Source organism: Dermacentor andersoni, chromosome 5, assembly GCF_023375885.2.
Source record: "Dermacentor andersoni chromosome 5, qqDerAnde1_hic_scaffold, whole genome shotgun sequence".
Classification (NCBI taxonomy): Eukaryota; Metazoa; Arthropoda; class Arachnida; order Ixodida; family Ixodidae; genus Dermacentor; species Dermacentor andersoni.
Genome location: NC_092818.1, coordinates 45,299,027 through 45,312,389, shown reverse-complemented (window position 1 = coordinate 45,312,389; position 13,363 = coordinate 45,299,027). Strand labels below are relative to the sequence as shown.

Here is a 13,363-nt window from a genome sequence, read left to right as displayed (position 1 = left end):
ACTGAGTTTGCACTTTTATCATCGATAATTCAACTTCTTCATATAACTGATCTACTTCATCATCATCGCGACTGGATGTTGGAGCGTAGGCTTGTACTACTCCTAATCTATACCTCTTATTAAGTTTGATTACGACTACAGCTACCCTTTCTATAATGCTGTAGAATTCATCAATGTTGCCTGCTATGTCCTTATGGATTAGGAATCCTACACCGTATTGCTTCTTATCTGGGAGACCTCTATTGCAGAGGACGTGGCCGTTATTCAGCAAAGTATAAGCCTCATCAGTTCTTGTAATCTCACTAAGGCCGATGATATCCCGAACAATATCTGATAGTTCCTCAAAAGGTCCTGCTAAGCTAGTCTCCTTCGACAGGGTTCGGCTGTTAGAGGTTGACAGGGTCGGTTTCCATTGGCGGCCTGTCCGGACCCAGAGATTCTTAGCACACTCTGTTGCGTTACTGGTTTTACCGCCGCCTTGGTCGGTCGGGTGCTCCGCAGCTGCTGGAGACTAAGGGCCATGGGTTCATTGTAGGAATCATTTGGGAGGTAGTGGCCGAATACTGCACCAGGGAGGCCAATTCTTGTTCACGTGAGGGAGTGTCTTTGTTGAAGGTTAGTGGGCCTTTCTAATTTGGTTCTACCTGGATTATTATAGCCCCACTCTCTCTCGGCGTCTTTTGCCGCTGTCAGGCAGCACTCCATGCCTGCAGATGTGGTGCACTGGATGAGATGAATCTCAAGCTCATCATTTAAAGTAGCCCCTCCAAATTTTCTAATCTCATTACTTCACTTAATTTACTGCAGTCATTGACTGTGCTTCTACTTCCTTAGTATGCACTCTGCAGCTCCAACGATCCGCCGGTTATTTGCCTTATGACTTACGTGGCCTGCCCAGCTTTATTTTATCCTCTTAATGCCATCTATATTATCGGCAACTCCTGAATCATTTACTTCTGCTGGCAACAGCATCCAAGTAAACAAAGATTGATATTACATCCACGTTCACGGCACCTCTTTCACTTCGTGCTCGGCTCAAGCTTCTCGTTTGTGGTGTAAACTGGAGGTGCTTCGTCGAAGCCGAGAGTGTCATTGCTGCCGAATGACTAATTTCGCAATCAAAGAAATGGATGCTAAGGTAAACACTGCAGAAGAATTGTATACTGAAGCTACCTTCATTAGGCTTAGTGATGAACAGGATATAGAGGCTTCTTCTATAACTAGCGGCGGAAGAATATGGAAGAGTTAATATGCTTGAAAAGCTTGCGGCCCTTTATACGCAGTGCCTCACGACTTCAAGTGTACAAGAGAGCTGGGAAAATGGCTATATTATACCGATCCATAAGAACAGAGACCCTAAAGAATTGAATTATATGGCCATTAGCTTGCTTTCAGAATTGTATAATATATTCACCAAAATTATTTCCAATAGAACCAGCCCAACTCTTCACCTCAATCAATCGAGAGAACAGTCTGGCTTCAAGAAGGAATACTCTACGAGAAATCGCTTGCACTTCATCAATTAGTTAACCAAGAAATCGGCACAGTGCAATCAACCCCTCTATGTGACTTGTGTAGATTTTAAAAATGCATTTGCCTTACTAGAGATACCAGCAGTGATAGAGGCATTGCGCAATCAAGGAGTACAGGAGGCATAGGGGAATATCTTGGGAATTATCTACAAAGGTTTAATAGCAAACTTGGTTCTCCACAGGATAAATAGAAGGAGACCTATGCAGAAAATGGCCAGGAAATAAGAAACAATCTCTCGAATGCTATTCATTGTATGTTTAGAATTATTCCAACTGTAAGACTGGAAAGACTTCGGAGTGAGTATCAATGGCGAATATCTTAGCAACTTTGGGTTTCCAGATGACATTGCGCACGAGGTAGCACTGGGCACTGGGCGCGAATTACAACAAATAATTGAGAACCTTAACAAAGAAAATCTAAGGGTGGGTTGTATATCAATACACAGAAGACAAATATAATCTTCAATAGCCTGGCAAGTCTATTTAGTTTAAAGCACGAACAAAAACGGGACAAGAAACACAGACAACTGCAACCCTTCGAAGCCTGGAAACAGAATAAGAATTCATGATCGCCAGTCACGTTCTAGAGTCTGTACACGAAACGTTTATATAGATCAATTACTCACAAGCGACCATTATTACTAAGGAGGAAATTTACAGAAAAATAAGAATGGGTTGGAGTGCATACAGCAGGCATAACCGAATCCTGACTGAGAACTAACGACTGTCGTTGAAAAGAAAGGTGTTGAATCATTGCATTCTACTGGTGCTAATATTTGGGGCAGATACTTGGAGGTTAGCAAAGAAGCTCAAAAAGAAGTTAAGAACCTAGCAAAGAGCAATGGAACTAAAAATGTTAGGCAGGTAGAGAGCGGTGTGGATCCGAGAGCAAACGGTGATAGCCGATATTCTGGTCATTTTGTTATCCCCCTTGATCCACTCGACACCACTACCCTCATTCTCCGACACCAATTTTCGCAAGGACTGACAATTCTCAGTACTCTATTTTTGCAGAAGAAATAATTGACTGGAATAAAGTAACTGAAGCATTTCACTAGCGTGTGTGACCTGTATACCACTTGCGCAAATAATGTTGTAATTTAGTGCATAAACCAGTCGTATTATAAACAAGTTGATTAAATTTTCTTAAGCGTCTACCTTCTGACCAAAGAATTTGTGTGAAAAACGTGTTACAAACTTGTTTCTTCCTTTTCTATTGTGTAAGCAGTCTTGTGTATTCTGCACACCCTGCTTCGACTTCGTGTCCGCAGTATGTTATAAATAAATGAATAAATATCTACTTCTAAGCAAAGACTGCCATTTGCTGACGTTAGCGCTGCACCATTACTGCTTTCTAGATCCCACGCACCACCTTGTATTTATTGCTGACCTAAAGTGCTTTATTTTTCACAGTTGCTGCATTCCGCGTCCCCTTTACTTTCAGATAATCTCGGTGGGTGCTTGAGTCTTTCCTTCGTTTGTGTATTCGCCCAGCTTGGCTATGGGTATGACACCCCATTGAATTCCTACCATGTAATTAGCCGTGCCTTCAGTAAACACCATAGTTCGCAATTTCTCTTTGCTAAACTTAAGGCCTAAATTGGTCGCTGTGTTCACACATGTTTAGGCATGAAAGTCTCTGTAAACATCTTACATTGTCGGATAGTCAGACTATGTCACTCGCATATATTCTGTTGCGCTTTTTACCCATTACGAACGTGGTTTTCCAGTCCAGTTGTTTGCGCAACAGTAGCTCCCACTTGTTTTGCAGGCGTCAACTGCAGCGCGTAGAAATAATAGTGCCGCGGCCAAGTCGCACATGTTTTCTACTGCAAATGTGTCAGCAGGAATAATATGTGCGTACTAGATTTTTCTTTACGATTCTGTGACTAGACAAACACAACAACAATGTTTATCAGTTGTTGTGGTTGAAAAAATACTCACAAGTTGTCGCTATTAACGCTTTACTATAATAATGACGTGCACCCAAAAGCGTGCCTGCGGATTGGCTTAGCAAACCTACAATGGGAAGACAGCTTGCGCTATCTCCTGATGAAAGCCCCGTTTTTATTGCTATCAACATCATTCCTCGCTGATTGAGTGAAATGCGAATGCATTCTTTCTTTCTTTTTCTTCTTTGCTTGTATTTTGAAGAGGTGTGTTGAATAACGTTTGACAGCCGGTGTATATCTTTGTAAATATTTTTGCCATAATATTCGTAAAAATGAAAAAAAGAACAACTAACGCGTTGTAATGCAGAAATTGTACGGTAAAATACGGTCACAGGGTTCTTTTAAAGCGAAGAAGATCGGGAAGAATAATTTTCACCCCTCGTGTGGGGCTACAAGCTTTCTATTCCTTCATTTCCGGGGTCTAGTGTGTCTGCTCCATCAGTTTTTTTCTAAATTGGGTTGATCCAGAAGGTTGTATAATACTACTGCGAGCTGGTCTTGGGGACAGTGTGGGGAAAACGGACTGATCCTAAAGAGAGCGTAAATCGCAGATGTGTGAGTCGCGTAGCGTTGGTCATCGCGTATGGACATCTTCCGGGGCAAGCAGGTAACCGCTATGCTGCAAAACACTTTGGAGAAGATGGGTGTTCATAAAAAAAAACCGCTTCAACAAAGCTTCACGTAACCCGCCGTGGTTGCTCAGTTGCTATGGTGAGGGGCTGCTGAGCACGAGGTCGCGGGATCGAATCCCGGCCACGGCGACCTCGATGGGGGCGAAATGCGAAAACACCCGTGCACGTTAAAGAACCCCAGGGGGTCGAAATTTCCGGAATCCCCCACTACGGCGTGCCTCATAATCAGAAAGTTGTTTTGGCACGTAAAACCCCATAATTTAATTTTTTTAAAGCTTCACGTCACATAGCTTCCAACATATGCTTTGGATATCGCCTCATGACTGGCAGCGCTAGAACCAGCTTGTCCACCTCTACAACCCACTATCACTACGCAAAACGTTGTTACGGTTTAAAAGTGTCCGGATAGCACATTCGAACAATATCATCTTGAATTAGACATAGTGAGCAGCGAACAAATACATGTTGCGTGCGTTTCTTGATATCTACAGCGATCGCTGCTATCTGGTGATGGTTCTGCGAAAGCACCGTCAGTGCACTGTTTCAGACTGAGTTGGGAGGGTATGCTTCCTCGTTTAGAAATGTTTACGACACACTAATTCAATTCTTCCAGTGTATCAATCGCTGTATATGTACGGACAGCACAAAAAACCATTCAAGAGTTTTCATGTAACCTGAAAGACTATGCGATATAGCTGCGTGTAGCAGCCGATTGTACAGATTGTACGGCACATGTAGAACACATTGTGCCCACCACCTTAGTAAAACATCGGAAACGTATTGCTAAAGTATGTGGAATGCAATGCAAGAGCGATGAAGACATAATCATTTCCTCTTAGGTGGACTGAAATGAAGGTCGAACGTAGTCATTCCGATCTACGCATTTTATTCAAAGAAAGCCAGCAATTATGGAAGTGAACATTGAAAAACGCAATATCCAAATGTAATGCATGTCTTTCTTTTCGGTTACTCGCCGCGATTTTCGATGCACTCTCCTAGGACACAGTGCTGCAAGGAGAAATAAATTCACAAGACAACTGTGAGAAAACAGCACGAAATAATAACGTTACTCCTACAAAACGAAAAAAAATGCATATGTGGAGAACTTGCATATGTAATAGCCTATCAAAAAGAACTGCACCGTTGATTACCTACAGGCAAGCACTGTTTTAGGGTTGCGACAGGTGTGAAATTTGAATCGCTATGTAACAACGTTGGCTGAACACCACTTTTCCTCCAAAGCTGTATAGAATTCGCAGCGCATTTACCCCTCCTTTTAATGCGTGCTCACATGTGTTGGTACAGGCTTGTGATTATCTCAATTTTACTGACTTAGTTTTATTTATTGTATGCAGAAAATTTGCGTACGCGTTGAATCTTTATCACTCATACATAGCTTTGCTTTCTCGCGCTGGCTGTTTTTAACCAGTTGGTAATTTTTGCGATATGTCACCTGGCACAACCAACTGTATCCCAAGGTTCTCGAATGTATACGAAAATACTGTACCAAAGGGTCTCATTAAATGAGACTGCACGACGGTGCTTTCAATTGTGCATTCCAGAATGCCAGCGAGCACAAGGGTTTATCTTGAAATGCATTATGATGTACGAAATAAGGAGAGGCAGACATGACCGACGAGGTAAGAGCCGAGACAATTAAACTATTTTCTGACACTGTCCATGACATTGACATTTCGGAGGAAATTCAGACAGTAATAAAATTGAGCTGAAGTGCATAAGGTAGGTATTACCAAACCCTGACGGTGAGCACACAACTGTCGTTGAAAATAAAGGCATACAATCTTTGCATTCTACCGGTGGTAACATTTGAGGCTTAAACTTAAGGTTAAGCAAGAATTAGCTCGAGAAAAAGTTAGGGAGCACGCATAAAACGCAAAATATTAGGCGTAACGTTAAGAGGCGAGAACTTAACTTGAACTGACGAACTTTCTTTTGTCTAAAAAGTGGAACCTCGGTTGCAAGCTTTCTCGAGTTGCTGAGCTTTTACATGAATTCTGCATTTGTGTCTTGGGGAAAGGGAGAAATCTACGTTCAGCGTTCAGGGATTTGCATAGGATCGCCAGTTTCTCAAATTTCCATTGAAATTTTTTAAGCAAGCTCAATGGAGGGCTACACCCTCATCTTTCAGGACTAGCAACTAAGGTGTTCAGAGATGTAGACGATTTTCTGGTGCTAGCTAATTCCACTAATCCAACCCGAGATGTTGTAAACATATTCAAAGCTTTTCAAGAAAGACTGTATGAAATTAAATTTTTCTTTTGAACTGTCTCAGGATAACCAATTACAATTTATTGATCTAATACTAATCTTTCAACTGCTTCAACTGCTGCGTCTTGCTGCTCAAGAAACTAAACTTCTTACATATAAAACCCTCATTGGCCCCACCCTCCAATATGGCTGCGTTGTATCGAATCCATGCAAAAACTTTGACGTCAAAAAATTGAATCAGTGCAAAAAAAAAAGGCAGTGCGTTTTGTTTGTAGGAGATATCACAAGAAATTTTCACCGTCCAACTCTCTTCCCCTACTTCGTCTTACTCATCTTGCAGAGCGTTGCAAACTTGAATGCCTTAAATTCCTTCCCACGTTAATCAATTCTCCTCGCCTCTCCTCTCTAGATAACTATTTGCCTTCTTCCAAACCCTCATGTACGAGGAGTCACTATGCGCTAAATACCTCAACCTTTTTTGCCCACACTGTTTCCTTTAAAAACAATCTGTTTGCATCAACAATTGAAGTCTGGAATTCATTACCGGGCAGCATTCGTTGACCAGCACTGAAACAATTCACGCAAGCTTATTTATAGATGTTTGCATAAATGTTTGTATGTTCGTTGTTCATCCCTCTCCTGCAATAGCCTCATTGAGGCTGTAGTGTGTATAAATTAAATAAATAAATAAATCTCTGCTGGTACTGGTTACCGTCCCCGAAACTTCCGTATGCGATCCCGTGAAGCTACGGAGACCATCGTCTGACGACACGTTCAGGAACTCCAGCCACGACGATCAAGGATGTTCAGACTGTTGCCGTTTTACTTCCGAACATGTTTGTATGAAGGTTGCTGAAGCCATTTAGGTCAGTTTATTGTGTTCGAGTGATTAGATAGTACATTCATTCGTATAACAAGTTCATGTGGAGAGTCTTGCAGTGTGTTTCATATTATTATTTGTTGGCTTAGTTTTCTGTATAGGTGATTTATAAATTGCCTTTTCTATGGGTTCACGGTGTCTGTCCATTTCTAGACCCCCGAAATTTGTGACCACAGTATGCTCCATGCACAAGTTGATTGCAGCACTGTGGAAGATACACGAAGTTTTAGCCAATAGCAAGGCCAAACGCCCCTCGAGATATGCTCATCTAACGCCGCGTCGTCGGCTCAGCGTGTGCTTGTCATCCTTTCGATCGCTTCCTGTCCTGTTAGATGCTCCATGGATGGTGGATTGATGCCAGAAAGTTTGTCATGCCGTAAGAATAAGCTGTATTTACATGCATGTGACAGCATGGCTTTGCTTTATCCTGTACACCTTCGCTACATTTACCTTGCAGCCGCCTTAGCAAGTACTACGGATGAATGCCCTTACAATGTTCACCTGTGGTACAGCCTCCACTCGGCGTCTACTCGGCGTTTGCTCGATACTGTAACGTGCTAGATTGGGGCAGTAAATTAATGATGTGGGGAACACTAAGGTTCTTATAGCGCGCCGCATCGTCAATGCATTACCAATGCTAATGTAGTGCCGCCATCTGACAAATATAAATGAAACCAGTTTTGTGGCTTGGTGCCATGTCTGTAGTCCTCGCAATCTGAAAACAAACAGCTGATATTATTATTTGCGACAAAACATGCCCATTGATTTCCCCTCAGTTTGAGATGAGATTGAGCGCTGACGGATTTTGCCGCATCTTTCTTGCTGAGAGGGTGCAGAGCCAGCAACAACCATGAATTTAGACCAAAGTGCGTGGTTGGCGATGTACGCGCGCTGCATGTGGCCACGGTTCGGGTGGCTATTGCGGTTACCGGCAGTAGCTGCCACAGTAATTCTTGGTATACGACGTACAGATACAAACACCATAACATGCCACGTATCACTGTACCATATCATGTAGCGAGGAATAATAACACTCTCTAGTGCAGCCAAGAATTAGCCACTGAAGCCAGCAACTATGTACTGCTACGCAAGGGTACGTATGCCTAGTACCTTTGGCAGTGCTCCAACCAGCTTGTGAGATGGAGCACAGCCCTGATGGCTCCCGCGCCTTGCAAATGGACGCTAGAAGACGCAGCAGTTTGCTCGCCACCACGGTGTCGCTAAGCCTCCTTTTGACCGCCACTGTGTAAAAACGCCCACCTCCGGATTCTTTGGCCACGCATCTCATTCTCATCCGCAGTGCCCAGCGCGCATCCCGCTCTGCAACTTATTTCACGGATGTTTGTCGATAACGAAAATCCTAGAACAAAATCGGCTCGATGCAATTGAATGGACCATGGCCAAGCTCATGGTAGTGGACATCACCGTAGACCACTGCACAACACAGTTTAAAGTTCACTCTGAAGATGAGGCCTCTGCTATTTCACATGACTTCCCCAAACATCCAGCCGAGCTCGACAAAGTCGACTCGTTACTTGCCGGGCCTGGAGGTTAACCAATGTAGGTACTTGGTTCATATACAGACCGACTCAAGGGGCGCGGGCAGACGTGCTCCCAGCGACTCTTTGTCACAGAGTCTCTCTTTGATCCTATTAGAGGACATCCGACAATAGAAGCCCTTGATGTCGTGAGATTACCTACTAGAGTGCAGGTTCCCGAAGCATCACTGCACGCTGATCTCGTCCGTGTACTTGGCGCCCTCAAGGAGGAAGACATAATGTGCTAGAAACGAGATTTCACTCCATTCCACCTCAGCGTAACTCATTGAATTGCTGTCCCGTTGCACGAAATTGTTACGCGTGACGTCATCAAGCTTGAGAGCGACGGAGTGATCCGTAGCGTCGGCAGACTTATGCCGTGGTGTTCAGGACTTGTGGTCGACTTAATTCGGCTGAACCACTTGATACTACAGGACAGCCACATCCTTCCTGAAGCTGAGCAAATAAATCCTCGGACTTAGTTAGGTGACGCCACGGCGTACTCAAAGCTGGATGCAACCGCAAGTTTCCTTCAAGTGAAACTGTCCGCGGACGGGCAACAGTTCACAGCGTATATAACCTAATTTGGCCCATGTCATCGAAGAACCAACAGAGAAATGGGTTGTTTTTTGTTACTCTAAGGCAGCTCTTCATAGCGCCAAGTCTCCATTACACCACAGAACTTACGAGCAAATGATCTCCGACATCAGGGAAGTACACAACAGAGCACAACATTATCTTTCAATACATTCCTGCTCACTATGACATCGTCGGCAGCAACTTCGCTGACAGGGCTGCCCGGTCTGGTCACGGAGACATCCAGACGCGTCCAATACCTTTGGCGAGGTCAGACGCTGCCAGGGAACTACGCCTGCTTGCACACAAAAAGTCGCAAGATTTCTGAAGTTCACGTTCCTTCAATTGCAGATTGCACAAACTAGACCCCATGCTACAGCTTCAACTGCCATCTAGCCTTTTTCGCGGCAAAACAGCCTTGCTGTGCCGCTTCTGGCTGGGAGTGGCGTTCACGAACACGTACTCCTATCGTATCGGAATGGCCGAGAGCCTGGTGTGCGACTCCTGTAGTTGCCAGGAAACCATCGAGCACTTATTGCGTACCTGCCCTCGCTACGACGTACAACGTCTCTCTCTGAGGACAATTCTAAACCGACCGCACTCAAGACTGTCCTCCGAGTCAAAGATACTCGGACCGTGAGCACACCTGTTACTGGCCCGAAAAGCGATTCGTGCACTAGTACACTACTGGAAGTGCATCGGCTTAAGAGACCGTTTATAGCGTCCCTGTGTATACACCCACACGCACTCAGTGCTCACTTTCTCCCTCTTTACCTCTCTCTATTCCCCTTTCCCCCACCCCGAGTGTAGGGTAGCAAACGGGGTGCTCGTCTGGCTGACCTCCCTGCCGTTCGTGTCCTTGCTCTCTCTCTCTCTCTCTTGGCCGATCCTGCTTCTGCCACTTTCCATTTGCCGTTACCTCGGTGGCTGAATGCTTTAAGAATCAGGTGGCCATAGTTCTGGAAGAACAAGAAGGGGTCGCAAACATGATTGATGACATAATCGTCATCCAAGGCACTCGACAGGAACGTGATGCCCGACTTACACCCAGGTTCTGTCTCGTCTTGTCAAGACTGGGATCACACTGAACCAGAAGAAATGCGTATTTGTAGTGTCTGACTTCCCATTTCTTCTAGCAATTCTGTCTGCAGAAAACATCAGGCCAGACCTACGTGAGTTCTAGGCTGTCAGTCTTCTAACTGGACTTGGCAACATGACCAAGATGCTGCCTTTGTCAAGTAGCTACTGACAGGAAGTAGGTGCATGGCCAAGTACAATCCACTATATACCACTGCGGTCTATAGCTGATGCTAGATGCTGATGCAACCGTCAGGTGAACATCGGCCTGTCGTTTTTGCCTCAAGAGCAATGATAAAGACAGAATTAAAGTATAGTTAAACTAAAAAGGAAGCTTTGACTATAACCTGGGCTCTCTGGCGGTTCGACGAATTCGTACGTGGCATCACACTCGATCTCGAGGCGGACTATCTTGCTCTCGTCTCTCTTTTTGGCAAGCTGGAACTTTGCATGTTGCCTCCGAGAATACAAAGGAGAATAAGAATCAAAACAGTGCCATACCAATTCAAGCTACTGCATGTTCGGCGAAAGCTCTTGGCTACAGCTAATACGCTGTCACGTATCACCACACCGAATTCATCTCCCTTGCTTGCGGTGGAGCTCTCTGTGGCCGAAACAGTGGCTTCCGCGTGTTACCTTTCCCCAGTCAATTTGAAATATATGCATCAAGCACAACTCAGATGATGAATACAGTACACTTATCTCCTTCTGTCAGCGTGGGTGGCCTCGAAAATCTAAGATGCTGCTGCACGTCGTCAGGTAGTCCTCGGTGGTTGACGAACTATAAGTCTGCAATGACTTGCTTGCTGCTCAAAGGTGTCTCTCTCGCTCCAATCATCACACCGATCAGCAGTTATGGCACTCCTACACAAGGGGCATCAAGGCATTAAGAGTTATCTAGAGTTAACTTCGCCGAACATCTTAGCCCGACACGTTTCCCTTGTCGTTCATCGGGAATTCTTGGCATGTACCTATTTAATTCTAAGGGGGAAACCTTCCTCCCGGCAGTTGACTACTTCTACAGGTTTCCGGAGTAACAAGCATGTGGAGCACAACCACCCAGGCTTTCGTGGTAGCGCTAAAAAAATCCCATTCGTCCGCCAAGGGATACCCGTCGAAGTTGGATCTGACGACTGCCCGCCATTTTCGTGACGAGTGGTCGCAGCCTTTGCTTCCTCGTATGACATTATTCATGCGACGAGCAGTCCGCATTACGCCTACTCGAACGGAGAAGCGAAAGAATAGTCGAGACCCTCAAAAACATCTTCCACCAGGTGAAAGATCCCCACCTTGCTCTTCTAAGCTGCAGGGACACCCAGGCTATGAATAGTTTTAGCCCAGCTCAGCTCTTGATGCGTCGCCGGCTGAGCATCGAAGTCCCCTGGAGGGAAGTGTTGCTGCATCCAAACTGGCCACCGACAGGGATGGTAACGCTCAGGGCCACGTCCTACAAAAGCAAGCAAGAAAATTGCTACAACAAGCGCCATAGAACCAGACATCAAATGCAACTGGAGGTCAGGAAGTCTGGGTGTGGTTCGAAGATTTAAAAGGAACTGTACCGAGCCCGGCACAGAGGCCCAGGAGCCACGTCGTAGAACAAGGACAAAGGAGTGTCTTGCAGCGCAAAGGGTGTCACCTTGTCCCCTTCGTTCCAGTGTCATCGCAATTATGGGCTTCCTCAGGACCAACTGACCCAGAGCCGAAAGTTACTCGTCCAACTTCTGAAAGTCATCCTAGTGCGACCAAAACGATGAGCGACTTGGGACAGTATCTGCAAAGGGTTGGTGATCGGGATGTTCGTGTGTGCACACCTATTTGTCGAAGTGTCCTTCCGGCGGACCGCTTGAACTTATGAAAGAGAGAACTGTACAGGCCGCCACTCTACAATGGGGTAGTTAGTGGCGCCTCCATCTATGTCATGGGGGTTGGCAAGCATATTACTAAACATTTGTTGTTTGGCGTTCAGCTTGAGCCTCCTGAGGCTACGCCCTGGTTACCGCCCGCCGAAGGCCATGAACGTAACAGTACACATTTCTATCAGTATAGCAAGATGGTCATCTGCAGTATTCAAGAGTCATCGTTCCCATGGTTTGGTGCCTTCTCAATGAGGAAGACTAAAAAGTGATGGCTCGTAGACGCTTCAAATATCCTTTTTCGTGATTGACACCAAAATGGAACTGCACCCAGATTGACTTAACTGTGCTGCGCCTGTTACGTACAAACGCTATCAAGCAGAGAGTGGGACACAGTACAGGTGCCACTCCCGAAGTCCGAGAGCTTCAATACCTCATCCTAGGCGGCCTTTGTGCTAAACTTGAAGCGTACACGCACAATCTTCCTTCCATAAAATCTAAGTACTGCGGATGAAGCGCCACTGCCGTCGTAATCTCTGCTGTATGCTGCGTTAATAAGGTGTTCTGACACGTGCAAAATAAATATCGGAGTAGCGCAGATTATGTGATCTAACGAATAGCCTGAGTGGTCGTTTGGTTTACGAATTTACGAAACTGCAGAGGCACAAGGAAAAAATAGCTACTCAGGGATGCGGAATTGTGCTGGAGATATTACATTATGCATTCCTTCAGTGAACATTTATTGCCTCGTGTGAAAGGGCTAGTAAGATTATGCGAAGGCGTTCATCCATCGTAGCTTCCTAGCGAAATCATAAAGTCGACGCTGCGGAGTCTGTGAGATTTTTTTTGATCTGAAACATTATTTGCGACGTTCAGGCACTTTGCGTGCATCTGTGTATCTAGCCTCCTACGCCGCGCGGCAGTCGGGGCCTACCAACTTGGGCCTCTGGCATTGTTGCGCTGTCTTGTTAGCGTTGCCGGCGTGGTCGCGGCACCGACGTTATTCGAGCTCCGTTATTCGACTCTCGCCTCGGTCTCCGCGCACTGCCTGTGCCAGGTCAGATGGCGCTCATAGGGGCCTGTGGCCTAGAGAA

General features: G+C 45.4%; 1 protein-coding gene across 1 annotated transcript in view; it reads right to left on the bottom strand.

Moving 5' to 3' along the window:
- Positions 1 to 4,979: 4,979 nt before the first annotated feature.
- LOC126530096 (venom metalloproteinase BumaMPs1-like) overlaps positions 4,980 to 13,363 on the bottom strand; it is a 114,165-nt gene continuing 105,781 nt past the window's right edge. The window contains exon 14 of the mRNA XM_055070187.2: positions 4,980 to 5,124. Within this exon, the coding sequence (XP_054926162.2) occupies positions 5,083 to 5,124 (42 nt within the window). The 3' untranslated portion in view covers positions 4,980 to 5,082. The remainder of the gene's footprint in view (positions 5,125 to 13,363) is intronic.